Consider the following 27,086-nt stretch of genomic DNA (forward strand, 5'->3'; position numbering starts at 1 on the left):
CATATTCCTGTGTATGGTTTGTGTGTGTGTGTCTCTCTCGTTCAGTGTCGTTTGGACCATCACCTCGTTACAGGACTGAATATGCTCTTTTACTACTGGGCTTGATTTCATTGTATTATTTTTTTAACTTTTGAGGCATTGAATATGTTGAGTGAATTGATCAATTTCCGTTGAAACGTTAATATCATGTCGTTTTGTGGTTCATAGAAAAAAACTGTCCAGTTTATCGAAATATAGTTTTTATTTCAGTCAGTTTTAAAACGATACAACCTAACCCGCACACAAAGCTGGGAAGAAACCCAAATGACGTTATTTCCGGTATGACGTATTTTGGCTATATTTGGCGCGAATTTCCAATAAGATATCAATTTATTAATATTATATCTTCAATAAACAATATGCATAAAACAAAGAGAAAAAAAATAAGCATTGTCTTTAATATTGAACTGTTATTTCCAAATTGTCGCGACGCTTTTTTCGGATTGATTATACAAGTATGTTATTTTCGAAATTAAGTCGTTTGGGCGATTTCCATGGAAATAGATCAATTGAGTGTCCACATTTATTCAGTTGCGGATAAGGAAACTCCAGTAAAGGCGGTGTGACATGGACAACACCTCAGCAAAGGATATGCCCTCACACAAGGAGAGACCGGAATGGATATTTTCTTATCCAAAAAGAACGTGCTGGATTAATTGTATCGACACACTTTCGCAGTACTGTAGAACACCGAGTTGCAGAGCTTGCCGAAGTAAATTACTTGTAAGTTTTTTAGGAATAAAGGGGCAGCAACAATAGAATGTTGTTCAATGAAAATGCTCATTGTCTAGTCTGGCAAAATTGGATTCTGAAAATGAGGTCATGACACATATAAAATGATACTGTTGTTGTCTATTAATTACCTATGCCTCTTTTTCACGATGTGAGTTTTCAATTAATGAGAATGTTGATAATTAAATTAAATAAAATATAACATGATTGATATCTTTAAAGAGGCCATATATTTTAGCAAGTTTTATATACATAGTTTTGACCTAAAAGACTTATAATTTACCTACAAATTTTATGCAGCTTAACAGCAATATAAATATTGCCCTGATATGACTGAATGTTTTGACGTATGAACAAACAATGCTGGAAAAGGTTTGTGTGTACTCTAGAACTGACGGGCGTTCAGCTAGTGTTGCAAAGGTCCCAGTAATAACTCTCTGAAGCCCAAAATTGTAGGACCCCCACCCGCATACCTTGAGGCTTTCTCCGGGCTTGGGTTTTCCCCATCTCCGTTTCTTCACCTTTGGCACCTGTAGCGAGATTGACTGTACCGACATAATTGGGCCGTGCCTCCGGCCGCACGCCCCGCGTCCACTAGTACTTGCAAATGTACGTTCTACACGGGAGGTCTATATTTTATATCCTCTCTGCAAACAACCTTACATGTATACACTAACACTCATATTTCCCTTTGTTCACAACTTTTGTTTTAATTTTTGAATGACGATACACCCTTTTTTGCGTAAAATGACAATTGCATTTTTATTGTGCGCTATGTGCATATATGAAACCCACGGGATAATAAACTTTATTTCCATTGGTCTTTACAATTCATCACCATTAGCACCAAATGCTCACAAACAAATAGTTACTCCACCAGTGGTTTACCTCGGTATGTCCGGCACGTCCAGCGCCGATCTTTACCCAGCATTAATTTAAATAATATCAATATTCCGTGGTTACTGTCGTGACTTGTCCCAGTTGGGAAGCTATTGGTTTTCCCTTCAAATCTTCTAAGCACTGAAAACTCATTTCCAAGCCCAGGCAACAGTTTGCTTTGATTGCCAAATTGTAATTGAATTTTTCTATTTTCCTTTTACGTCGCAAATGCCTTTTTTTCTTCTGCAATAGAATTCGCTCCTGCGTATGTGTGTACCAAATAAGAACATGTGCACGTTTTGAATTATTTACACCATGTGTTTAACTAGTACTTGACCTCACAAAACTGCAATCATATTTTCTCAGCAAATTTCCTCCGGATATTTAGAATTTACGTGATCTTGACGATGACAAAGCCCAACTAAAAGTTCCATCATTTGATGTAATAATTATTGCCATTTTTCTCGGACCGGGACGAGACCGACAATCCAGAGTTTACGATCAAGCATTATTGCTCTCAATTCCGTAATAAAAGCAAATCTATAGCCAAATCACATTTGCACCCCAAGCATTTTTCATCCGCGCGATGTGTTATTGAAAACCTATACGATAAACAATCTCTCAGTTTCGTATAAAATGCATGTACATGTTTTTTTTCTAAAACTTGTTGCAGGAGTGTCTGGAGAGAATGATATACTTACTAGAGCATCGTTTATATTTGGTATTTCTGACCCAGACGGCCACCGGTGTGGCTTATCGTCCAAACTCATACAAAAACATGAAGAAAACATTATGTAGGAGGTGACAGAATTGCACAACATTGCAAAAGTGTTTGTGAAGATTCTTAGAAGACCCCGTACATTGCCTATTCTGGTGAAGTGTACATCAGTCGTTTAAGTAGTTTTATTTATAAACAAGTTAAAAACGATACAATAAACAATGATCGTATGTATGTTATCAGTGTAATGATGTCCACATCTAATATATTTAGACATAGTTAGGGTTCCCTTGATGTAGGTGCTAGCTTGTGCCTGTTGTTTCCTGCTGGTAATTTTGTGGTGAACACAGGTGAGTCTCTCACATTATATAGAAATAAAAGACTCGTTTGAACTTCTTTGTTATTGAACTGTTATTTTGTTACTTTGCAAAGCACAGGTGCATACGCTCTATGAATAATAAAAAGCATATAGGATGCATTATTTGAAAAACAAAATCAAATTGTAAATTTTCACCCAGATCTGTCTGCTTCGAACCCCCTTCACATGATAGATAACGCCACAAGAACAATACATTCACATAGGAGCCAAAATATCAGCGGTTTTCGCTACCTTTCGTCGACTTCGAATACATAACACCAGTTTCAAGATGTTTCTAGACAACGAATAAAGTTCACCAAGTACAGCGTGTCAATTCTGTGTAAACACGGAGCGCGCATGTGTAATATATCCCTCGTCTATCATTAATCAGCAGCATCATGTTTATTGTTGATGATGGAGGATCGGTTTATTAATCGCCTTTGATATATTTCAGGAATGTTTCCATGAGGATGGCGATGATACCAGCTTCCAGGCTGCCCACTTCCTATAGTTGCGACAAACGTCGTTTGCATCCGATATCCTCAAGTTGGAATAACACACTTAACGACTACAAAAAACAAACAATCCGGATACTATTTTTTTTAGTTTTGTTTTCATGGAAAAGTTTACAATTGGATTTTTATTGACACGAGTCTCTCCGACTCTGCCCAACGCCAAGGGGACTTTCTAAGGAAACAGTCAATTCGTGTTTTTGTTGAAAATTCTTTTGATTTTTTCCGATATGTGAAATTAACAGCATTACAAAACTGGTGAAAAGAAATAAAAAGAAGTGTTGGTTCAAAACATAGCTTTATTAAGTTTGTAAACACAAGCATTTTGTACATGTTGTGAATAATGATGGGAGGGAACAATAAATATACATGAATGGTGATGAATGATAACGAATGTAGCAATAAAAATGTATTATGCTGTCACAAAAAATAATGTTCAACGCTCTGTTGCGCCAACAAACCATTGGCTACAACGCAAATCAACATGTTATGTGGTATACGATTTATGACATAATTGGGGTAATTCATTAACATCCATAAACGGGACCAATTTAATTTGATGTTTTTCTGTGAAAATGTCAATGTCATGCGTAACTACTCTTTATCTCACAAAATATATATTTTATTATAACCAACATGATCTTTTATCGTTCTTTCGCTTTCAAATAAAATACATGGTTTGCTGTCATAGCCTATTGTTATCCGACTTTGTATTGTTATGTTGCCGTATTTGTGTGGAGTTATCCTCACAACATCAATACGCCTAAGGAATGAATGCAAATTCGCTTTTTAAAATTGTAGCTGATATTTGTGACCCCCCCCCCCCCCCCTTGCTGTATGTGGGAACACAGGCTGGCTGGTCCAATAAAGCACGGAGCGCTGCTGTCACCCTGACCAAGATCAGACCAACATATCGTAATAAATCGCCCAGATATTGAAATGTTTTGTTTAACGTCCCTCATCTTTGAATCCCTTCTACGTTATTGTGTCCGCATATCGGTAATTTTCGATATGCATTATTTTATTTCAAATTGATTTGATGTCAAATGTTAGAACATTTTTACTGTGCTGTCTTCGTTGCTGTTGTTATTGTACTTGTTATTTTAGCAATTGCTGTTGTTGTTGTTGTTGTTTGTGTCGGGTCATTTACTATCTTAACCTTCCTTGTGTTAGTGTCATTTTTTGATGTTTCTTTCGACAGCACCGTATACATTATATTCCATTACTTTATATCCATTTCAACTGAAATAGTTCACCATTTGGAAACTACTCTTTACGGTAAATGTTATGGCACAAAACGCAGTAATATAATTAATTATTGTATTTTTCATCTTGTTTTTTTTTGTTAGAAGGAGATGTTCATTTTAATTAAACGACTGGAATAAAAGTTGTAAGGACATTGTTGGTAATACGGTGAAAAAACGCCAATGAATACCGACAGTTATCACAAGTTGGAGTGTTTTAAAAAAGTCAACAAAGTCTATAAAACAAAATTGCACTGAGCCGGCATATGTTCGGCGTCTAATAGTTTACGTTGATCACAGTATCCAGAGGCTTACAGCGGTATATTTCAATCTGAAAAGAAATAAAAGTTCTAAAATAACAAACCCTTCCATCTGTTTTAACTGTTATTTGTTCTGGAAAATGCAAAAAGACCTTCGAAATTGCTACTAGGAAATAACCGGTTTATCAGTCCATAATTACGAAGATAGTTACCTCGTCCATGAGTCCGATAAAACCACTGAATCCCATGACGTCGGCGTATCCAAACTGGAAGCCACAAGAGGTCTGCTTGAGATCGCCGACACACCAGTCTCTTTTGACGGCGCCACACACACGGCCCTCAATCTTTACTCCGTCGAACACGTAGATCACGTCTGTCCATGGCTTGTTCTAGAACATACCAGGAAAATAACTCACACGATGATATGGGACGTACATACATGATTCTCTTAAGTATAGTTATAGGTAGGTGCGCATACATGTATTTCAAAGATTTTTTAACTTCTATGCAATACCAAAAATCGATACAACATATTATAAATTTAACGATAAAACGAGAATTTCCAGTTTAGCTATCAAGGCTGTGATAGAGCAACTGAATTTGGCAACACTTACTATAATGGCGAAGTTGATTGTGGTATTCATGCGGACTGAAGTTGCGCCCATATTCATGAAGTGCTGAGTTTGTTTTTTAGCCTGCCCCTTCATCTGTCCCTTCACCTTGAGTATCAGCACGGTTGCTTCCTCCCCGCAGTGACCGTTCGTGAAGAGCGCTTGCATTGGCTTCCGGTAACCTCTGCGAGCGTCTTCCCTGGTTGCGAGACGACGGCGGATTAGCGATAAGTTAATAGCAATACATTTTATAATCAGTTATTATGCATAATATTTTGAACATCAATGCGCTTGTACATAGGTTATCATTAATTTTGTTGTTTTCTTACCTGATTTTAAATTTGATGATGAGGTTGCCCTCGTCATGTTCGCTTGGCCTCAAAGGTTGCACGAGAAGTTTTGAGTCCCCTCTAAAGTAGGCGGCACCCGCATGTGTAATCACATTCTCCCCTCTGACGTCGTAATTGTTCCCAGAAACGTCACGTATTGTTCCATCGTCAAACGTCATCTTAACGTCAGGCTTGCATACTAATATTAGTAAAAAAGAACGATTTAATTTACATAACACCGTTTATCACACATTCCTTAGCAACAGAATTATGACAACGCGTAATAACAGTATAAGTTCATTGAGAATTAATATCTATTTCTAATTGTTGTTCAACGTGTATACAACATCCCGTTACAATTGTATCTATAAATATGCATGTTTCCACCAGCATTAATACATATTTTACATATACAGTTTTGTATTCTGAGGAAAAGTCGGAAGGCCTACCTCTGCCGACTTTGACGAGGCCCGTGATGGAACAGTCACAGTCAGCAGCACTGAACATCCGGCCGCTGGGACACCTCTCAGTCACCCACTTTCCGTTGTCCGTGTACTGCTGGTACTTAGTAGGCGCCCCAGAAATAGGCCGCTGCTTGCAACCTGGTGATCAAGAGCGAATATCAACAATTGATGAAGTGTATAAATGTCTGCTCCAAAGTGGAGAAGCTTGGTGAAGATGTCATTCGTGTTACTATTTTATCATAGTGTAAATAACTAAAACTTATGTTTCGAATATAGAGCAGACGCTCCAACTGTTCCATATCATGTAGATACGTTATTGTAGTGCAGACGCTCCAACTGTTCCATATCATGTAGATACATTATTGTAGTGCAGACGCTCCAACTGTTCCATGTCATGTAGATACATTATTGTTCGTTTTCTGTCTATTTTAAGATGCGACAGATGGCGTCTGATGACCATGAACTACTAGAGGTTACGAATAGGCGATAATGTAATCTGTGACGCATGATTAACAATCTTGGTATGTACGAATACTAACAGTGATAATACCGCGATATTTTCAGTAATCAGTTTGAAGACATTGATTTATTAGAATAGTGTATACATTTCCTTATAGTCAAATTATTATTTCAGTACAGTCATATAAACAATGACAAAGTGCAAATAGGTATACATCAAGGTCACCGAAGTCCTCAAGCTGTTTGAGTGTTTAGAGATATGGACGATGTATCATTTATTCTGCTTTCCCAGATGAACATGTGAAATCCTAACGAAAGAAATTTGATACCCAGCAAAAGCTCGAGACCAAAAAAGGCTTACAAGAGTAATTCCATAATTCAATTCCTGACACTTAGATTTCGGTTCACACATCATCGTGTCATATCATCACATAACATTCACCTCCTCTCATAATGCAGAGTTAAATTGTTGTAAAACTATATAGAAAAATATATTATTCAACAGTAGTTATTACTCTAACTGACCATGTACATGAAACCCTGAGCTAGTACCCTAACCAATGTGCCATGGTGCTTAGATCGATTTCGTATATAGTACTAAGAGTTGGTTTCAATGGCAAAATAAGCCACATTAACAAATGAAGATTTTTATTATGGTATGACCTGAAGAGATAATTACCTGGAACGCGATCCTCAAATGGGCACATGTCCGTGCAAGATGCGCTATCGATGCAGCCCCGTCTCGGGTGGAATCCCTGTCCCTTGGGGCAGCAGCGCGCGTGCGGCTTTCCATCAACACACTCGTAGTAGGCGCCACACCTGTTAGGGTCCTTGTGCTTGTAGAATGGCGCTCCCTTCTTGCAAAGATCTGAAACATAATACCCATACAGGTATTATACGTATTTTCACCGGTCATAAAACAATTTACTCTTTCGTTGTTGCGACTACGCCATGCAAAAGTGACAGAAAGCATCTAGTGCTTGACCATTTATATTATACGTTAAGCATGATTGTCTGTGTACCGATCAGAACGAGCACTCATTTGGTTTATAGTAAACATGTAAATTGCGTTGCACATTGATGTTGTATTTATATCCGAACTGAATGTAGAAAACAGTTTTGATGACTTTGGGCAGGAGTTGACTTTTAAGTGTGTATCCGTGGTACTGTTAACACACATGGTATAAGTCAGTATACAGTTCACTTATTATAGTATGTTCGGAACTTCATCACTTATAATGTAGGATGTCCCGAGAAAATCTTAATTCGCTTTATGCTAGATGTGTTAAACAAACAAAACGACAATACATGTTACTGTTTGTACATGAACAAGCCGTCTGCGGCCGTAATCAGACTTGAAATCTAGAAATCTTGACTCAGAGCACACTATGCGAAATTCGATTGTCTAACATCAATCTTGAGCCTCGCTCTACAAACATTTGTCGTTGTTAGCCCAGACGTGAACATTTCTTTATAGGAAACCAGAACATGAACATGCATCAACACTGGGAATCATTCAGGGGAGCGCTTAAAATGTTTACGGAAGCTTTCACAGACAAAGCATCATACATTTAATTTGTCACTGGAAAAAAAATAGAAATAATATCATCTAACATTTGATAAACTGTACCTTCGAATCTGAATCATTCGTATACGCAAATAGACGGCTGTAAACGAATGTTTAATCATTTATTGTTCCCAGAAATTCATACACGCTAGAAATTATTTGTTCGTCCAAATAAGCGCACATCTTTTGGGTAAAGCGTCGGATTTTTATAAAAAAAGATTGAATGTTGTTGGCCAATTGATGAGTGTCATGATCAGGAGACGGCCTGCATATTGTCCCGGACCTAGGGCCGATCGATTGATGGCGTGGGCCGGGCCGATCGATTGATGGCGTGGGCCGGGCCGATCGATTGATGGCGTGGGCCGGGCCGATCGATTGATGGCGTGGGCCGGGACATTTGCCTTACTTAATTTTGCGGTCCCAACTAGCAAGAACTGCAAAAAATGATTGACGTTTTCTCAGACTTGTATTGCTAAGTTTTATTGCAACTTTGTCAAGTTGTCGACCTCTAACTACTCACAAATGCGTCATCTTCATCAAAGTTTACGACAACTAAATAGTGAAGTGATTGACAGAACGGTACAGTCATTCTTAACCTTAAGAGTCTTCCACAGTGCAACAGTCGCTTGAAGGACCGAAACATAAAAAGTTTAAAAAATGACATTTTTAGTTAGTTTTGAGGTTCAATATTTAGCAAGCATAATACATATATCCGTTGCAACATGTATAGCTGTAGTTAAGAGCTGTCATTTACGAACGCCTTTTACCGCAGACTTCATCAGATTTCTAATAAAAAAGCATTTGCATTTCCCGGAAAAGGCTTTTTACAAAATGAATATGTGTTTGTGTCAAAATGGTCAATTATATCCAATCAACAATGTCTTTATGCTTTGAGGTGATTCGAGCCTTTTTAAAGAAATATATTTGCATTTAACTAACCATGGGTCTTTACTAAAGATCATGTCACAAAGGATATATGTTTTACCCTATAACGATTGTTCCCAATATCGTAACAAAACATGTTCTTTTAAAACGTGTTTTTATTTTTGGCCTCTGCACGTACTTTTGTACTGTGGTAGGCCCTTAAATTTGTTCCAGCTACACGGCTGAATATTTATTGGCTTTGGAACCTGAATTATTCACACAGATCTCTACACTTTATTCTTAAATGGAAAATGCCACTCCAAAATGTCTAACATGGAATAATATACTTCATACATTTACATTAACCTAAACATATTAACAAGCGGTAGACCTTGGAGACAACTCAAGAGGTTTTATGGTGTTTGACTGAGAGGCTACGCTGTTATTATTTTATAAGAAATACAATCTTCTGCGAAATTATGGCCTTGCAGTTGATTTGTCCGATAATGTTTCCTATGAAATACTGTCTATTTTTCACAAATTAGTATTTTCCACGATATTCGAGATGGCATTGACGGCAGAACTAAATTGCTAAACGTTCGATGTTCTTGAATTGTAACTAGCTTTATTTGAAATACTATCTAAGAATACTACAACTTTGAATACATTGACCAACCAATTGTTGAGACAAATCATATTCGACTCGATTCCAGTACGTGCAAATACGTGCACGATGTATCCTGCGATTCACGTGCCCAAACATGTCCCAGTCAACGCAATGTGCGAGGCACCTCCGCATTTAATCCCCTCTTGTTATTTAACGCTTTAGGTAGACTTGTCATATTTGACCAAGCTTTGTAAGCAAGTTAAACAGAGTTAAAGCCGATGCAGCATGTATATTGACGTGTCTGGGCTTAATTTCGGTTAGCCAGAATTATTTTGTTCTCTACCGCTTAGTGGTTTATTAAACCAGCGATTCTTTCGTCATCCCTAACCACCAAAAGTATCATTCTCAGGGACAAGCAAAGCGCGAAACATAATTGACGTGTTGCTAAACCGTACACGTCTGATCCAGACAACACAGCTGATATTTTACTTCACCAAAACATAAATTTATCCAAATAAAAGCAAACATAACGCGTATGTATTTACAGTAAAATTATTCTGCGTCTAACTGCATATTTTATTTGATTTCCTTTGCCTCTCTGAATGATACAGCCTCTTTAAATTATCAACAGGAGTATAAATCGCCATAGCATACACAGTATTAGTAAAAGTGTACTTTGACAACTGTCCAAGCTTGCTGTTGATGAAGTTCTACCGATGGAGCAGTCAACGCTGGAGGAGGGGAGACACCTGAGCTTACTGTGAACAAAGTCTTACCGTTGGAGCAGTCGACCTATTAGGAGGGGAAATATATGAGAAAGAGGAGAAAGTCTTACCGTTGGAGCAGTCGACCCTGTAAGAGGGGAGACACCTGAGCTTGCTGTGGTCCCATAACATGCCATACTCGCAGCTGCGGTATACGGGCTCCACCTTGGGTGGTTGGCCTTTCCCCCGGGTCACGTAGAAACACTGTACAAACATGGTGCAGTCCCTTGGATGGGGGTTGTACCCAACTGTGTTCTTAATGGTCGCATTGTCACACACATCTGTTTATAGTAAGAGTATGTGATTAACAGGAATAGTAAATATCTTCAATTATTTCACGTCTATCACTCTTGTCTACGAGTGATTATATAAAAAAATATAATGTATGTAATGGCTTGATTAAGGACAATTATTGAAAAATATTTTAAATATCTTTTTAATGTTGACATGTGAGGCTTTTCCGGACAGTTAAACGTACACAAATGTGTTAATTGGTACGAAATTTATGTTAAAACTACGCAAACTTCCAGAACCACCCACATACTGTTGTCATGTGATATAACTGCTTACTTGGTTCTTTAAGCTGGACCTGGGCGTTGGTGACGTGGAGGAGTACCACGGCACACAGGCAGCCGAGAATCACACTGCTGGTAACACAGCGCGTCATAAAAATGCCTAAAATACAGTACATTTAGCGTGCAGGTATTGCCAAGCAATGCAATTAAAGTTCTTTAAATCCAGACAATTGCAGCATTCGAAATAGAATTTAAATGTTAGGAACTCACCGACAATAAATTAATTCCAAAATAGAAGTAATGAAACTGACTCGTAAGGGCGAACAATGTCTTAAACTGAACATCTATCACCGTATAACGCTTAAATACCGTAAGCGTGAATCGAACGTCTGCCATTGGGCAGACAAAAGCACGTGTGGCTGACGTTAATTTTCAGAGTAATTATTAAAGTGGGCATGGACCGTAAACGTGCGTCAATGTGAATTAACGACTTCCTATGAAGTAATTAGCAAAGCGTCAAACCCAGTCACAAACAGGCGCTTTTTATTTATGGTTTTGTCATTGATTACACCGCAGTGCACATAATGCCTATTTTAAGCGTTTACATGTTTTTATTCATATATTGACATTTAGTTCAAATTTGTATAACATGTAGTATTGTGTTTTGTTTGAACCACTAAAGTCTCTTATAACTCATAAAATGAGAGACGATACATTTTCTGTTAGTATCCACAGCCGACGGATATAGATTGGGCATGGTCCGTCAGTCCGTCCGTCCGGAGTCATTACAATGTAACCCATAAACAGAAAAGAATTAAGTTTATGTAAAGATTTATGTAGGGTTTGGTTTGCGGTCACCAAGCCGGACAAATGGGGTTTCTCCGGGTACTCAGGACCGCACTCTCGCGCAACATCGTGCCAACGAGAGTGACTTAGTATAAACTATCATAGCTTTCTTCTAAACTTCTTCATAACTTTTAAACAAAGGTAACAGCGGCATGCGTCTAGAACTGTTACAAGGGTCAAGCGTCTAGCAAGATAACAAGGTCATGCGTCTAGCAAGGTAACAAGGGTCAAGCATCTAGCAAGGTAACAAGGGTCAAGCGTCTAGCAAGGTAGCAACGTTGTGCGTCTAGCAATGTAGCAATGATTATGCGTCTAGCAAGGTAGCAAGGTCAAGCGTCTAGCACGGTAGCAAGGGTCAAGCGTCTAGCAATGTAGCAATGGTCAAGCGTCTAGCAAGGTAGCAATGGTCATGGGTCTAGCATGTAACGACGTCATGTGTCTAGCAATGTAGCAAGGCCAAGCGTCTAGAAAGGTAGCAAGGTCAAGCGTCTAGCAAGTAACAACGTCATGTGTCTAGCAATGTAGCAAGGTCATGAGTCAAGCAATGTAGCAAGGTCAAACGTCTAGAAATATAGCAAGCTCAAACGTCTAGCAAGTAACAACGCCATGTGTCTAGCAATGTAGCAAGGTCATGCGTCTAGAAGTAACAACGTCATGTTTCTAGCAATGTAGCAAGGTCATGCGTCTAGCAAGGTAGCAAGGTCATGCGTCATGCAAGGCAACAAGGGTCATGCGTCTAGCAATGTAGCAAGGTCAAGCGTCTAGAAAGGTAACAAGGCCATGCGTCTAGCAATGTAGCAAGGGCATGCGTCTAGCAAGGTAGCAAGGGTCAAGCGTCTAGCAAGGTAGTAAAGGCATGCGTCTAGCAAAGTAACAAGGGCATGTGTCTAGCAGGGTAGCAAGATCAAGCGTGTAGCAAGGCAACAAGGTCTTGCGTCTAGCAATGTAGGAAGGTTGAAGCGTCTAGCATGGTAACAAGGGCTTGCGTCTAGCAAGGTAACAAGGTCATGCGTCTAACAATGTAGCAAGGTCATGCGTCTAGCAACGTAGGAATGGTCATGCGACTAACAAGGTAGCAAGGGTCATGCATCTAGCAAAGAAGCAAGGGTCATGCATCTAGCAAGGTAGCAAGGTCATGCATCTAGCAATGTAGGAATGGTCATGCATCTAACAAGGTAGCAAGGGTCATGCATCTAGCAATGTAGCAAGGGCAATCGCCTAGCAATGTAACAAGTTCATGCGTCTAGCAAAGTAGCAAGGGTCATGCATCTAGCAAGGTAGCAAGGTCATGCGTCTAGCAATGTTGGAATTGTCTTGCGTCTAACAAGGTAGCAAGGGTATTGCATCTAGCAAAGTAGCAAGGGCATGCGTCTAGCAAGGTAACAAGGTCATGCGTCTAGCAATGTAGCAAGGTCATGCGTCTAGCAAGGTAGCAAGGGCATGCGTCTAGCAAAGTAGCAAGGGCATGCGTCTAGCAATGTAACAAGGTCATGTGTCTAGCAAAGTAACAAGGGCATGCGTCTAGCAAGGTTACAAGGGTCAAGCGTCTTGCAAGGAAGTAAGGGCATGCGTCTAGCAAGGTAGCAAGGGCATGAGTCTAGCAATGTAACAAGGTCATGCGTCTAGCAATGAAGCAAGGCCATGCGTCTAGCAATGTAGCAATACTCATACGTCTAACAAGGTAGCAATGGTCATGCATCTAGCAAAGAAGCAAGGGTCATGCATCTAGCAATGTAATAAGGACATGCGTCTAGCAAGGTAACAAGGCCATGCGTCTAGCAATGTAACAAGGGCATGCGTCTAGCAAAGTAGCAAGGGCATGCGTCTAGCAATGTAGCAAGGTCATGTGTCTAGCAAAGTAACAAGGGCATGCGTCTAGCAAGAAAACAATGGTCAAGCGTCTAGCAAGGAAGCAAGGGCATGCGTCTAGCAAGGTAGCAAGGGCATGCGTCTAGCAATGTAATAAGGTCATGCGTCTAGCAAGGTAACATGGTCATGCGTCTAGCAATTCAGTAAGGGTCAAGCATCTTGCAAGGTAGCAAGGGCATGCGTCTAGCAAGGTAGCAACGGGCATGCGTCTAGCAATGTAGCACGGGTCAAAAGTCTATCAAGCTAGCAGGGTCATGCGTCTAGCAATGTAACACGGTCATGCGTCTAGCAAGGTAGCAATGTATTGCGTTTAGCAAGGTAACAAGGTTCATGCTTCTAGCAATGTAGCTAGGGTCAAACGTTTAGCAATGTAGCAAGATCATGCGTCTAGCAAGGTAACAAGGGCATGCGTCTAGCAATGATAACAAGGGTGATGCGTTTAGCAAGTCAGCAATGGTCATGCGTCTATCAATGTAGTAAGGTCATGCGTCTAGCAATGTAACACGGGCATGCGTCTAGCAATGTAACAAAGGTCAAGCGTTTAGCAATGTAGCATGGGCATGCGTCTAGCAATGTTGCAAGAGTCAAGCGTCTAGCAATGTAGCAAGAGTCAAGCGTCTAGCAAGGTAGTAGGGGCATGCGTCTAGCAAGGTAGTAGGGGCATGCGTCTACCAATGTAGCAAGAGTCTAGCGTCTGGCAAGGTAGTAGGGGCATGCGTCTAGCAAGGTAGCAAGGGCATGCGTCTAGCAATGTAGGAAGGGTCAAGCGTCTAACAATGTAGCTAGTGTCAAGCGTCTAGCAAGGTATTAGGGGCAAGCGTCTAGCAATGTAGTAAGGTCATGCGTCTATCAATGTAGTAAGGTCATGCGTCTATCATTGTAGTAAGGTTATGCGTCTAGCAAGGTAGCAAGGGCATGCGTCTATCAATGTAGTAAGGTCATATGTCTAGCAATGTAGTAAGGTCATGCGTGTATCAATGTAGTAAGGTCATGCGTCTATCAATGTAGTAAGGTCATGCGTGTATCAATGTAGTAAGGTCATGCGTCTAGCAATGTAGTAAGGTCATGCGTCTAGCAAGGTAGCAAGGGCATGCGTGTATCAATGTAGTAGGGTCAAGCGTCTAACAATGTAGCTAGTGTCAAGCGTCTAGCAAAGTATTAGGGGCATGCGTCTAGCAATATATTAAGGTAATGCGTCATTCAATGTAGTAAGGTCATGCATCTATCAATGTAGTAAGGTCATGCGTGTATCAATGTAGTAAGGTCATGCGTGTATCAATGTAGTAAGGTCATGCGTGTATCAATGTAGTAAGGTCATGCGTCTATCAATGAAGTAAGGTCATGCGTGTATCAATGTAGTAAGGTCATGCGTGTATCAATGTAGTAAGGTCATGCGTGTATCAATGTAGCTAGTGTCAAGCGTCTAGCAAAGTATTAGGGGCATGCGTCTAGCAATATATTAAGGTAATGCGTCATTCAATGTAGTAAGGTCATGCGTGTATCAATGTAGTAAGGTCATGCGTGTATCAATGTAGTAAGGTCATGCGTCTATCAATGTAGTAAGGTCATGCGTGTATCAATGTAGTAAGGTCATGCGTCTGTCAATGTAGTAAGGTCATGCGTCTATCAATGTAGTAAGGTCATGCGTGTATCAATGTAGTAAGGTCATGCGTGTATCAATGTAGTAAGGTCATGCGTGTATCAATGTAGTAAGGTCATGCGTCTATCAATGTAGTAAGGTCATGCGTGTATCAATGTAGTAAGGTCATGCGTCTATCAATGTAGTAAGGTCATGCGTGTATCAATGTAGTAAGGTCATGCGTCTATCAATGTAGTAAGGTCATGCGTGTATCAATGTAGTAAGGTCATGCGTGTATCAATGTAGTAAGGTCATGCGTCTAGCAATGTAGTAAGGTCATGCGTGTATCAATGTAGTAAGGTCATGCGTGTATCAATGTAGTAAGGTCATGCGTGTATCAATGTAGCAAGGGCATGCGTCTATCAATGTAGTAAGGTCATGCGTGTATCAATGTAGTAAGGTCATGCGTGTATCAATGTAGTAAGGTCATGCGTGTATCAATGTAGTAAGGTCATGCGTCTATCAATGTAGTAAGGTCATGCGTGCATCAATGTAGTAAGGTCATGCGTGTATCAATGTAGTAAGGTCATGCGTGTATCAATGTAGTAAGGTCATGCGTGTATCAATGTAGTAAGGTCATGCGTGTATCAATGTAGTAAGGTCATGCGTGTATCAATGTAGTAAGGTCATGCGTCTATCAATGTAGTAAGGTCATGCGTGTATCAATGTAGTAAGGTCATGCGTGTATCAATGTAGTAAGGTCATGCGTGTATCAATGTAGTAAGGTCATGCGTGTATCAATGTAGTAAGGTCATGCGTGTATCAATGTAGTAAGGTCATGCGTGTATCAATGTAGTAAGGTCATGCGTCTATCAATGTAGTAAGGTCATGCGTGTATCAATGTAGCAAGGTCATGCGTCTATCAATGTAGTAAGGTCATGCGTGCATCAATGTAGTAAGGTCATGCGTGTATCAATGTAGTAAGGTCATGCGTGTATCAATGTAGTAAGGTCATGCGTGTATCAATGTAGTAAGGTCATGCGTCTATCAATGTAGTAAGGTCATGCGTCTAGCAATGTTAGCAAGGGTCAAGCGTCTAGCAATGATGCAAGTTTACACATTGCAAAACCATTGTACCGGGAAACGCATACCATTCATGAGCTGATTTAAATGAATTTAAATTTAATTTATCATGAATTAAGTGTTTTTGCTGTCTTTTATTGTCAAGTTGGTTTCTTCATTAACGTAAATATAAGGTAAATAAAACATCATCATGTTTATTTAAATTGTATCCACGTACATCTCATTCAACGAACAACACAAAACCATATCCTTTAACGCAAAATGATCCATCACATTTCAAATAGAAAGACTCGATCCCATTTAAAAATCATGCAACAATGTGTCGCATATCACGTCAATGTGTAAAACGGCTGTCGGTCGTTACATGCGTAATCGCTTAAACGCTGACACCGCGATCGTTGATTGGCTGAACGCTTAAGTATGGACGTTTATAAGCGTCGAAAACCAAAGTGAAGCCAATTACTAAGGTTTTGGTGTAACAAGTGAAGTTATCTTTAAAGGATTTAATTATATTTTTGAAAAAGGGTAAATACGACACGCACATACATTATTTGTTGTTTTACTTTAAGAATTCGTTACAAGCAAATTAAAATTTAATTTATAATCAAATTATATTTATATACTATTGCATTTCATAATATGAAAAAGACGGATAAATTGGTATTTAAACAAAGCACAAGTTTTCAGACTTTATTTTCTGCTCCAGCAGGTTGATATGGTAGCCTTACGGCATGTGCTGATCTCGTGCGCCGTCATGCTGCACCTGGCGTTATGCGTTCCGCCCCCAGCAGTGGGTGTGGACCCTAGAGGTAATTGTAGATTTACTTGCGGGTTTTTGCATTTCTTCAAAACAAACAAAGTTAATAATTGATGATGGCTATGGATGTGGCGATAAAAGTTCTTAATAAAACACATGTGTATTAAAATAAGAATTATAGGATGCAACCACTTGTATTTCTTACTCTTCCTTACTCTTACTCTTACTCTGTCCCCGTTGACCATTGTAGAATGTCGCTCCCTGATGGACCTGTTCCTCGTCATTGACGGCTCAGACAGTATCCTACCTCAAGACTTTGTTACGCTGCAGCGAGCCATCGCTAGCTTTGTGCCGCAGATCGATCTCGGTGAGAACAAGGCGCGTATCGGTATGCTCGTGTATAGCTCGACAGTGCCGATGGCCAGCTTGCACAGTTTCTCGTCAACAAAGTCTCAAATCATTGACTGGGCCATATCGCTCCAGCACCCGCAGGACGGCACTAACACCGCGCTGGGCATCGAGGTAAAACATAAAGCATTATGTTGCTAGTGCTATTACCGGTAGAATACTCTATGCATTCATAATATGAAAAGGACTTAATATAATATACATCATGAGCATTTTGATATTTTAAAAACATTGCATGCAAAGACAGAAATACTCAAGTTGCTCTGAAAGCTAATCGTCCAATTAAAGGCGAATAACAATTACAATCCCTGCAGTAAACAATTGCATATTTGTTTCGCATAATTAAACCAAGATAGTAATCTTAACAATATGTTTCCGTACAGAAAATGATTGAAATGTTTGACATGGATGGACGTCGAAATAATGTTCCATGGATGGGCGTGGTGATAACAGACGGCAATAGCAAAAGGCCGACAGAGACACAAATGCAAGCTAAGAGGGCCGCGAAGAAGGGTATCAACATGTTCGCTGTGGGCGTCGGGCACAGCATCTCGACTACAGAGCTGGTAAACATCGCCTCTACTCCTAACCAGGCGTTTCCTATTGACAATTTCCAGCAGCTTGCCGACAAACTCGTCAACATGATGGCCGTAATCTGCCGTATGTATATATATTACAAAGGTGTTCTTGATTTTAGACGTGTCGCGGTTACATACGACTAAATAAAAAGGTCTTCGTGCCAGTAATTCATGTCAAATTCAAACAATCAATACGTTCAGTTTTTATCCAATGTAAATTCAACGTTCTGTATCGATTTCAGCCTGCCCTGTGCCACCGTCAATTACGAATAGCCGTTGTTCTGCCGGCGCCCGAGCTATAGGCACTGTCCGCGAGTATACTTGCCTTGACGGCTACCTGCAGCGTGGCAACGGAGTTATGAAGTGCCAAAACGACTTCACATGGACACCTATTGATCCAACCTTCGAATGTGTCGGTAAGTACATTAGAAGTGTGACCGTCAATTCTACGGAATAATTGGTTAACCTAGTAATTCTTTGAATAAACCAATGCCAGCTGGTGATAAACATGTGTTTATAAAAACAACGACCAACTGCGTTTAATTGTTATGATATATATTGGCATTTACAAGTTACCGTTGTTATCATTTCCAGCCTGCAGCATGACACCACCAATTGTTAGATACGGTGTATGTGGAACCGGTGAGATACTAATTGGCAGTCACAGATCATTCACGTGTGAGCCGGGATACATGCCCGATGGTGACCCCAAAATAGTCTGTCTAGCGGACGCAACATGGAGTATTCCAAACTTCAGGTGTGTTCCTTGTGGTGACCCACCAGTCATTCCAAATGCAAACTGTGGAGAAGGTAGCAATCTGCTAGGATCACAAAGATTCTACAAATGCTTGCCAGGATATTTGCCGGACGGAAACCCAATGATAGAATGTAACCAGTTGGCCAAGTGGACAGTTCTTAATTTCCGATGTCTCGCATGCGGCATCACACCAGATATACCCAATGGTGTATGCGGAGGTGGTGATCACATTATTGGCGCGATGAGAATGTACACATGTGATGAAGGTTACAAACCTGTGGGCAACCCGCAAATCAGATGTACTCAAGATGCTATGTGGACAGCTCCTGAATTACAATGTGTCGCATGCGGCGCCACACCAGATATACTCAATGGTGTATGCGGAGGTGGTGATCACATTATTGGCGCGATGAGAATGTACACATGTGATGAAGGTTACAAACCTGTGGGCAACCCGCAAATCAGATGTACTCAAGATGCTACGTGGACAGCTCCTGAATTACAATGTGTCGCATGCGGCGCCACACCAGATATACTCAATGGTGTATGCGGAGGTGGTGCTCACATTATTGGCGCGATGAGAATGTACACATGTAATGAAGGTTACAAACCTGTGGGCAACCCACAAATCAGATGTACTCAAGATGCTACGTGGACAGCTCCTGAATTACAATGTGTCGCATGCGGCGTCACACCAGATATACTCAATGGTGTATGCGGAGGTGGTGATCACATTATTGGCGCGATGAGAATGTACACATGTGATAAAGGTTACAAACCTGTGGGCAACCCGCAAATCAGATGTACTCAAGATGCTACGTGGACAGCTCCTGAATTACAATGTGTCGCATGCGGCGTCACACCAGACATACCCAATGGTAAATGCGGAGGTGGTGATCACATTATTGGCGCGATGAGAATGTACACATGTGATGAAGGTTACAAACCTGTTGGCAACGCGCAAATTAGATGTACTCAAGATGCTACGTGGACAGCTCCTGAATTACAATGTGTCGCATGCGGCGTCACACCAGATATACTCAATGGTGTATGCGGAGGTGGTGATCACATTATTGGCGCGATGAGAATGTACACATGTGATGAAGGTTACAAACCTGTGGGCAACCCGCAAATCAGATGTACTCAAGATGCTACGTGGACAGCTCCTGAATTACAATGTGTCGCATGCGGCGCCACACCAGTTATACTCAATGGTGTATGTGGAGGTGGTGATCACATTATTGGCGCGATGAGAATGTACACATGTAATGAAGGTTACAAACCTGTGGGCAACCCACAAATAAGATGTACTCAAGATGCTACGTGGACAGCTGCTGAATTACAATGTGTCGCATGCGGCGTCACACCAGATATACTCAATGGTGTATGCGGAGGTGGTGATCACATTATTGGCGCGATGAGAATGTACACATGTGATAAAGGTTACAAACCTGTGGGCAACCCGCAAATCAGATGTACTCAAGATGCTACGTGGACAGTTCCTGAATTACAATGTGTCGCATGCGGTGCCACACCAGATATACTCAATGGTGTATGCGGAGGTGGTGATCACATTATTGGCGCGATGAGAATGTACACATGTGATAAAGGTTACAAACCTGTGGGCAACCCACAAATCAGATGTACTCAAGATGCTACGTGGACAGCTCCTGAATTACAATGTGTCGCATGCGGCGTCACACCAGATATACTCAATGGTGTATGCGGAGGTGGTGATCACATTATTGGGGCGATGAGAATGTACACATGTGATGAAGGTTACAAACCTGTGGGCAACCCACAAATCAGATGTACTCAAGATGCTACGTGGACAGTCCCTGAATTACGATGTGTCGCATGCACCGACACACCAGTCATGCCGCTTAGTAGCTGTCAGGGTTCGGAACACAAGATAGGAACTATCAGACATTATGTATGCGACACTGGATATTTTATGTTCGGCAATCCACAAATCAAGTGTAACGACGACGCCATGTGGTCACAACCTGAATTCGAATGCATACGTAAGTTTGACACATGCCATACACTATTCATGGGGTTTAACAATTTTTATAGTTAAAGTTATTTCAATTCATAATTAAAATTTATTTGTCACCCTTGCTGGATATTCAAAACAGACATACGTTAACTTATACCATTGAAGTTATGCATCCTACCTCGCATACAAGTTTCTTAAACCTTACAGCATGTTCCGATACTCCGGTGGTAATGAACGCCAAGTGTGGATCAGGGGGCCACCTTATTGGAAACACACGTATTTATTCCTGTCTCGAAGGCTACATTTTGCAAGGGAATCCAAAAATCGAGTGCATGCCAAACGCCAAGTGGTCCGTCCCAACATTGAAATGCATAGGTAGGTCGCCTTTTAATATACCGAATGAAACAGCATTTATTACAGTTGATTTTTAAAAATATAAAATTATGATACTGATAGTACTTTTCCTTAATGGTATGTCTTTTTATTTCTATTGTATCTCAAATGTGACCCATGGTTTATGTGCAGATTGCGGAGCACCGCCGAAAATCCCATACGCTTACACAAGTCTGGGATCAACGGCGATCGGAAGCACCGTGGAGTATCACTGCGAGACCGGATATGACTTGTACGGCCGCGGAGAAGTTAGCTGTAATGCCAACGGAATGTGGACCGAGACGAACTTCAGGTGTGAATGTAAGCACGGATGCTCCATCACAATTTCGTTACATAATCGGCTATTGCATATCTAAACAATAAGTGTTTTTTTTACATTATCAAATGTTTGAATGCATTTCAAAAATGAATGTAGTGGTCTTTATCTCTTCAAGCATACCTTGCCTCTAAACACCAGGATCTTTTACACAAACTGATTATATCTTACTTCAGTAAAGCCGACAACAACCACGACAACTCCCTCACCAGTTCCCAGCGACCCGTCAGTGTGTGACGCCTGTCGCTACATCAACGGTGTGGGCTACAACAACCATCCATACGATTGCAGTCAGTACGTACAGTGTTTCCTTGGTCGACGAGGTATAGAGCCAGTCTACCGCCGCTGTCCATTCGGTCTGTTCTGGGACCAGAATGTCCTCACATGCCGACCTGCTGATCAGGTGGTCTGTCCGTTTGGTAAGTTGTTGCAGTTGACATATCGTCATGTGGTATTAGTCAAATCTATCGTTCATCTCGTTGCAACCGATCACTGATATATTTTAGTTCTTTCAATCAAAAACACTACAAAGCCTCAAAATAAAAAGCCATATCCTGTCTTTAGACATGTGCAAGATGTCCGGCGTGCTGGGTTACCGCCACTCTGACTTTAGCCGGTGCTGCTCCTACATGAAGTGCGAAGGAGGCCGAGCTTTCGGCCGGTGCTGTGGAAAGGGTTACTCCTTCGACACGGCTTCCCAGCAGTGCGTGTATAACCCAGGGTGTGAGGACGACTGCCCATTCGACGATGAGGTTCCAGGTAGACGACTGACATAGATAATGTTATCTCCCATCAATATCAAAGTCATCTAGTAATTGAACGTCAATTGCAGTAAAACATATCTTATATAATTTGAAACTAACTAGCCATATCATTTCACTATTTGTTTTGTTTGTGTATATTTCACTGAAGGAAAACACATATTTAAACAATATTTCCCATTTGTAGTTTGTGATCTGCGTCCAGCAGCCAGCGAGGTAATGTACGAGCAGCACATTGGTAACGGTTTCTGGGTCCCGATGCACTGCGCTCCGGGAACGGCATTCAATCCCGTGGACTGCAGGTGCTCCCTCCAACTCATAGAAGTCCCTGACAGCCCCCGCAAACAAGGTACGTTAAGGCGCTTATTGAGTGTTCCTTCGTGTCTTCCTTTCGTTTTATTGACTTTGACACTTAAAATATGGCAAAGAAAACTTCATTTACGAAGCTTATACAATGTTTTGACATCTACTGCGAGCTATGAAATAACTGTGCTCAATAATGTCTGAGCTAGCAGGTGTGTAGTTTTGTCTCCATGTTTAACCATGCCGAGTAGCTTTACTGGGCGCATGCTGTTTATATATGAAGGAGGTTGAAACAAGTAAAGTACGATTGTTTTTTGTATTTTTTTGCCCGCTTGATAGGTAAGTTTTGATTTATTAAGCTGACTTATTACATGTGGCCAAATTGTAATAAATTATCTCCTGATATGAACATTTCAGTTTGCAAGCCAGAGGTGTACTTGCCGTTTACGACTGGTTTCGATGATCGCTCCGGAAAGAACGTGCCCGTTTACCCCGAGAACGTCACCATCATTAATGGCGAGGCATACTTCAACGGCCGGTCTCGCATCCTCATCAACCGCTACTCGAATGTGGAATTTCGGGGCGATCTTGTGATCAAGTTCCGCTACAAGGAGGTTCGGGAGGGTGCCGAATTTCAACAGCTTCAGGCGCTCGTCACTAACGGCGACTGCGGGGACGATCCGTCCATTGTGATTGCCAAGATGCCACAGTTTGTTCTTCTTGGTTGCAAGACGGACGTCCCGAAATCGTTTGCTCTTCCTACTCTAGTAAGTTTATTGAACTGATGAAACTAATAATAATAATAATAATAATAATAATAATAATAATAATAATAATAATAATAACAAATAATAATAAATAATATAATAATAATATTATAAAGCATATAAAAATAATGATAATATGACACAATGTGACAATGTCACAAAATCATGTTTTAACTAAAAATACTAAATAATACGAATTCCTCAGGACAAGGAATGGAAGGAAGTTATATATCTACACGATGAGCGGAAGCTGGAGGGTCACGTTTGTGGGGCGTCAATGAACAAGTGGTCGTACGGACCCATCCAGGCTACCCACTGCGCCATGCAGATCGGCTATGGTCACGGTCTAACCTCGTACCACGGATATATCGACGATGTGAGTACATTATTGCATAACAGAGTCCTAAAACGATGACATTTTTGTGAATAAAGGTTTATATAAATCAATTCAAACATTAGAATTTGGTATCCTTTTTCATACATAATTCGTAATAGCGGCCTTAACATTAAGACAGATTATAATGATATTGGTCATTGTTATATTATGTTTAAGTATGTGTACTTCTTAATGCATCTTTTACCTGATCAACATACATTAGCTCTTTCATTCTTGTTTTCAGTTTACCGTGTATCAGTGCAGACCGCGACAGGACATTCTAACCATCAACTACTAAACTACTGCTAGTAGCCATATGTGACAACTTCTGAACGTCTGCTAGCAGCCATCTGTGATAAATCCGACGCCCTGACGATAGGCGGATGCCGCTTACTATGTATTGGAAACTTTACAAACTTCTGGAAATATATTTGGGAATATTGCTTGCAGTAGATAGTAGGATAGTTTGGATAACATGGCACGCATACATTGAACATTCACTTGTTTTACTTTTGAAATTTATGTTAAATGAGAGTGATTCATTTTATTAATCACGTGTTTGTTTGTGGCTGATGAGTTTACATCTGTTCTATTTATTTATATTCATCTTATCTTCACATCAATTATTGTTATAGCTTAATGTGAATAAATTGTGCAATATTCGTTTTTATCATCACACAAACTATGCATAATAATGTTTCATTGTAAAACTTACCATAATATATATTCGAAATAAAAAGATTTCAATGATAGATTAGAGTCTTTCTTGTTAAAGTGTCCGTCCTTCGTGAACTTATACAACGAAGAAAACATAACTGTAAAACTAAATGGATGAGTTAGTTAAGAACGGAGGGCCAAGCGTAGTAGTGACACGAGTTAGTAGTGACGAATTGTTCGTACGTAAGACTTCAACTATGGTTATTACTCTACAATACTTCGGCAGAAAGTATGTAGTGACATCCAAAACATGTATTCGGCGTTATAGTCCGATCATCATCATCGTCATCGCCGTTGTCGTCGTGAAAAGAATTCCCTTGCCCATTACTAAAAAATCGTTCAAGATATTAAAATCAAACTTGGAAAAATGATGCCAGATACTATAAACGCAATGTGCTGAAGCGCTCGTGTATTTCGATAACTCGGGTTGTGGCTGCGTTTTGTATTACTTTTATGTGACTACTTAATCGGAATGACGGACAATCACATTGACAGTTCCTTAATAAAAAGAGTGTTAAAATGACGCTTAACTGGTAGCAGTAGTATTGGTGGACGTTATAGTGAAAGTGGTGATAAATACATGAGACCAGTTTAAGTTCACTCCCAAATGGAGTGATAATGACGTATGCTGATATAAAAACCAAGGGCAGTAATGTCAGGTGCGACCAAGGGCAGTAATGTCAGGTGCGTCCAGGGGCAGTAATGTCAGGTGCGTCCAGGGGCAGTAATGTCAGGTGCGTCCAGGGGCAGTAATGTCAGGTGCGTCCAAGGGCAGTAATGTCAGGTGCGTCCAAGGGCAGTTATGTCAGGTGCGCCCAAGGGCAGTAATGTCAGGTGTGACCAAGGGCAGTAATGTCAGGTGTGACCAAGGGCAGTAATGTCAGGTGCGACCAAGGGCAGTAATGTCAGGTGCGACCAAGGGCAGTAATGTCAGGTGCGTCCAGGTGGTTTGGTTCATTGTTTGAGATATCAAACGTCCTCGATTCGATAAGTATAAACGTTGTTTTCTAAATGTTTCAACTTTATTTTACAAAAATTACTTTGTGCACCGAATGAAGAGCAATTCATCGGTGTCGGGGATGACATTCTGAACTGTTGCCCTCGGCCTATCGACATCAGGAAAACAGAAGTCATCCCCTCCACCTCGGGAGAACACTTTTGACTGTTACACAAATGTCTATGCAACAACTGTATACTGTTAAATGATCTGACATGTATGCCGGTACCACATCATGCGGTGTGTTATATACAAGTATGATATTTACATCTGTTTGTTAGCGTTGACCATTTTAACGTATGCAACAAACCACAAGGTGGGGATCTTTTCGTGTTTTTTTTTTATATTTTCATTCTTGCCAATCTTTTTTGTAGAATGTTTATATTATTTGCATTGGAACTGTTGCCTTTGCCCAAAATATGATAACAATAATCGAATAACGGGGGTAAATATGGATTATAGAACATATATTTCATCTCATCAGTGAGATTTTACATAACTTTTTTAATAGTGAGACTTTTGAGTTTACTTTCTTACAGACAAATGTCACTTCATATTATTATCAATGTAAATCCCAGGTAGATGTTGGCATTTACAATGTCCAATGAAGTTTGAGTTATTGTAAGAGGCATGTTTGATGCTCGTTTCGTTTTAAAGACTGTTCCAATAACCATGCATTTTAGTTCAGCTGGATGTGATGTCATAGGATTTACCTTACATCAGTCTTCAATGCAATTAAGATTTATTTGAAGCTTTGGCCACACCAAATTAATAACTTGTTCATCGGATTTCCCGCACCTATTTCTTCCTATTTTTATTTTTTTTATCACTTGCGCCCGCACCATCTAAAAAAAGTTATTTTTTGTTACGAGCGCTAATTTGTTTGCATTGAAAACATTTCATTTCCTGATTCTTGAAAATTACGTCAACAAATGACAATTTTACCACCATTTAAAGTTTGATTCAATTTTGGACAAATGTGTTTGTTTTAATTTGGCTCACGCTTAAGTAAACGTATATATACTGGGCAAGAAGAGATGAATTATATCGTGAATGACACTTGACAGTGATTATTCAAAGTTTTAATTTGGTTCGGACATGTTTGACGGGAATTCGGACGACCGATACAGTGAAAAGACAGTTTCCAATCGTTCATCTATACCTACTACACCTGTCCAGGTAAAAACTTCAGTGTGTATTTTAACTTCTTTGTTGTTCTGCTAGCGTTAATATAGCAAATATGATGTATTTTTTGTATTATTTGTTTCCTTCAAAAATAATTAATACATTTAATGATTTATGCATGTTTGTTTATATTTTGCTACAGATCAGAGTATAGTGTTCATTTAATTCATATGCAATGCATGTACAGTAATAAAAAATAAAGTTTGGCCAATAAACAAGCACCACCTTTCTTTTGCTATCATCAAACTGTTTCAGTAATGCATAATACATTATATTTATACTACAATGAACATTTATGTATAATATTGCTTATTAAAATTTCAGATTCCTCCGACGCAGCGGATCATGAAATTCCTGTCCCGATGAGGCAACAACATGGCCTGTAAACGCCAGCTCCACCACTTTACGGTGGTGCAAAGAAAAAGAGCTGTCGACACTTCCGTGGTGGAGCTGTGCCCTATGTATACATGGAC

At 40.2% G+C, this 27,086-nt stretch overlaps 3 protein-coding genes across 4 annotated transcripts in view; 1 reads left to right on the forward strand and 2 right to left on the reverse strand.

Moving 5' to 3' along the window:
- Positions 1-2,010, reverse strand: part of LOC128231081 (uncharacterized) — a 53,882-nt gene extending 51,872 nt beyond the window's left edge. Inside the window, exon 1 of the mRNA XM_052943500.1 lies at positions 1,245-2,010. Coding sequence (XP_052799460.1) covers positions 1,245-1,328 — 84 coding nt within the window. The 5' untranslated portion in view covers positions 1,329-2,010. The remainder of the gene's footprint in view (positions 1-1,244) is intronic.
- A 1,509-nt stretch (positions 2,011-3,519) lies between these two features.
- LOC128232004 (protein PIF-like) lies at positions 3,520-11,330 on the reverse strand. The gene is made up of 9 exons (XM_052945329.1): positions 11,193-11,330; positions 10,978-11,082; positions 10,479-10,688; positions 7,285-7,473; positions 6,132-6,284; positions 5,683-5,881; positions 5,357-5,552; positions 4,955-5,131; positions 3,520-4,813 (listed from the first exon to the last, which is right to left on the reverse strand). The coding sequence occupies exons 2-9, from the start codon at positions 11,072-11,074 to the stop codon at positions 4,760-4,762; spliced, it is 1,275 nt and encodes a 424-aa protein (XP_052801289.1). The 5' UTR covers positions 11,075-11,082; positions 11,193-11,330; the 3' UTR covers positions 3,520-4,759.
- Positions 11,331-16,686: 5,356 nt separating this feature from the next.
- LOC128232109 (sushi, von Willebrand factor type A, EGF and pentraxin domain-containing protein 1-like) lies at positions 16,687-24,466 on the forward strand. 2 transcript variants are annotated; one of them, XM_052945471.1, is made up of 14 exons: positions 16,687-16,824; positions 17,009-17,108; positions 17,307-17,578; positions 17,848-18,124; positions 18,285-18,458; positions 18,637-20,823; positions 21,006-21,173; positions 21,324-21,491; positions 21,684-21,926; positions 22,072-22,266; positions 22,456-22,617; positions 22,989-23,338; positions 23,544-23,714; positions 23,959-24,466. In XM_052945471.1, the coding sequence occupies exons 2-14, from the start codon at positions 17,015-17,017 to the stop codon at positions 24,010-24,012; spliced, it is 4,515 nt and encodes a 1,504-aa protein (XP_052801431.1). In that variant the 5' UTR covers positions 16,687-16,824; positions 17,009-17,014; the 3' UTR covers positions 24,013-24,466. The 2 variants fall into 2 exon arrangements, with proteins under 2 accessions (XP_052801431.1, XP_052801432.1); XM_052945472.1 differs by having other exon boundaries at positions 16,691-16,824; positions 17,006-17,108.
- The last annotated feature ends 2,620 nt before the right edge of the window (positions 24,467-27,086 follow it).

The sequence above is a fragment of the Mya arenaria genome, chromosome 4, assembly GCF_026914265.1.
Source record: "Mya arenaria isolate MELC-2E11 chromosome 4, ASM2691426v1".
NCBI lineage: Eukaryota > Metazoa > Mollusca > Bivalvia > Myida > Myidae > Mya > Mya arenaria.

Excerpts from the sequence above, each read along its gene's own strand:
- LOC128232109 (XM_052945471.1), top strand. The coding sequence starts at position 17,015 with ATGGTAGCCTTACGGCATGTGCTGATCTCGTGCGCCGTCATGCTGCAC. Across the intron at positions 21,174-21,323 it reads CCCAACATTGAAATGCATAG|ATTGCGGAGCACCGCCGAAA; the intron begins GTAGGTCGCCTT and ends GTTTATGTGCAG. Across the intron at positions 23,339-23,543 it reads CGTTTGCTCTTCCTACTCTA|GACAAGGAATGGAAGGAAGT; the intron begins GTAAGTTTATTG and ends CGAATTCCTCAG.
- LOC128232004 (XM_052945329.1), bottom strand. The coding sequence starts at position 11,074 with ATGACGCGCTGTGTTACCAGCAGTGTGATTCTCGGCTGCCTGTGTGCC. Across the intron at positions 10,689-10,977 it reads GGTCCAGCTTAAAGAACCAA|ATGTGTGTGACAATGCGACC; the intron begins GTAAGCAGTTAT and ends TACTATAAACAG. Across the intron at positions 5,553-5,682 it reads ATCATCAAATTTAAAATCAG|GGAAGACGCTCGCAGAGGTT; the intron begins GTAAGAAAACAA and ends TCTCGCAACCAG.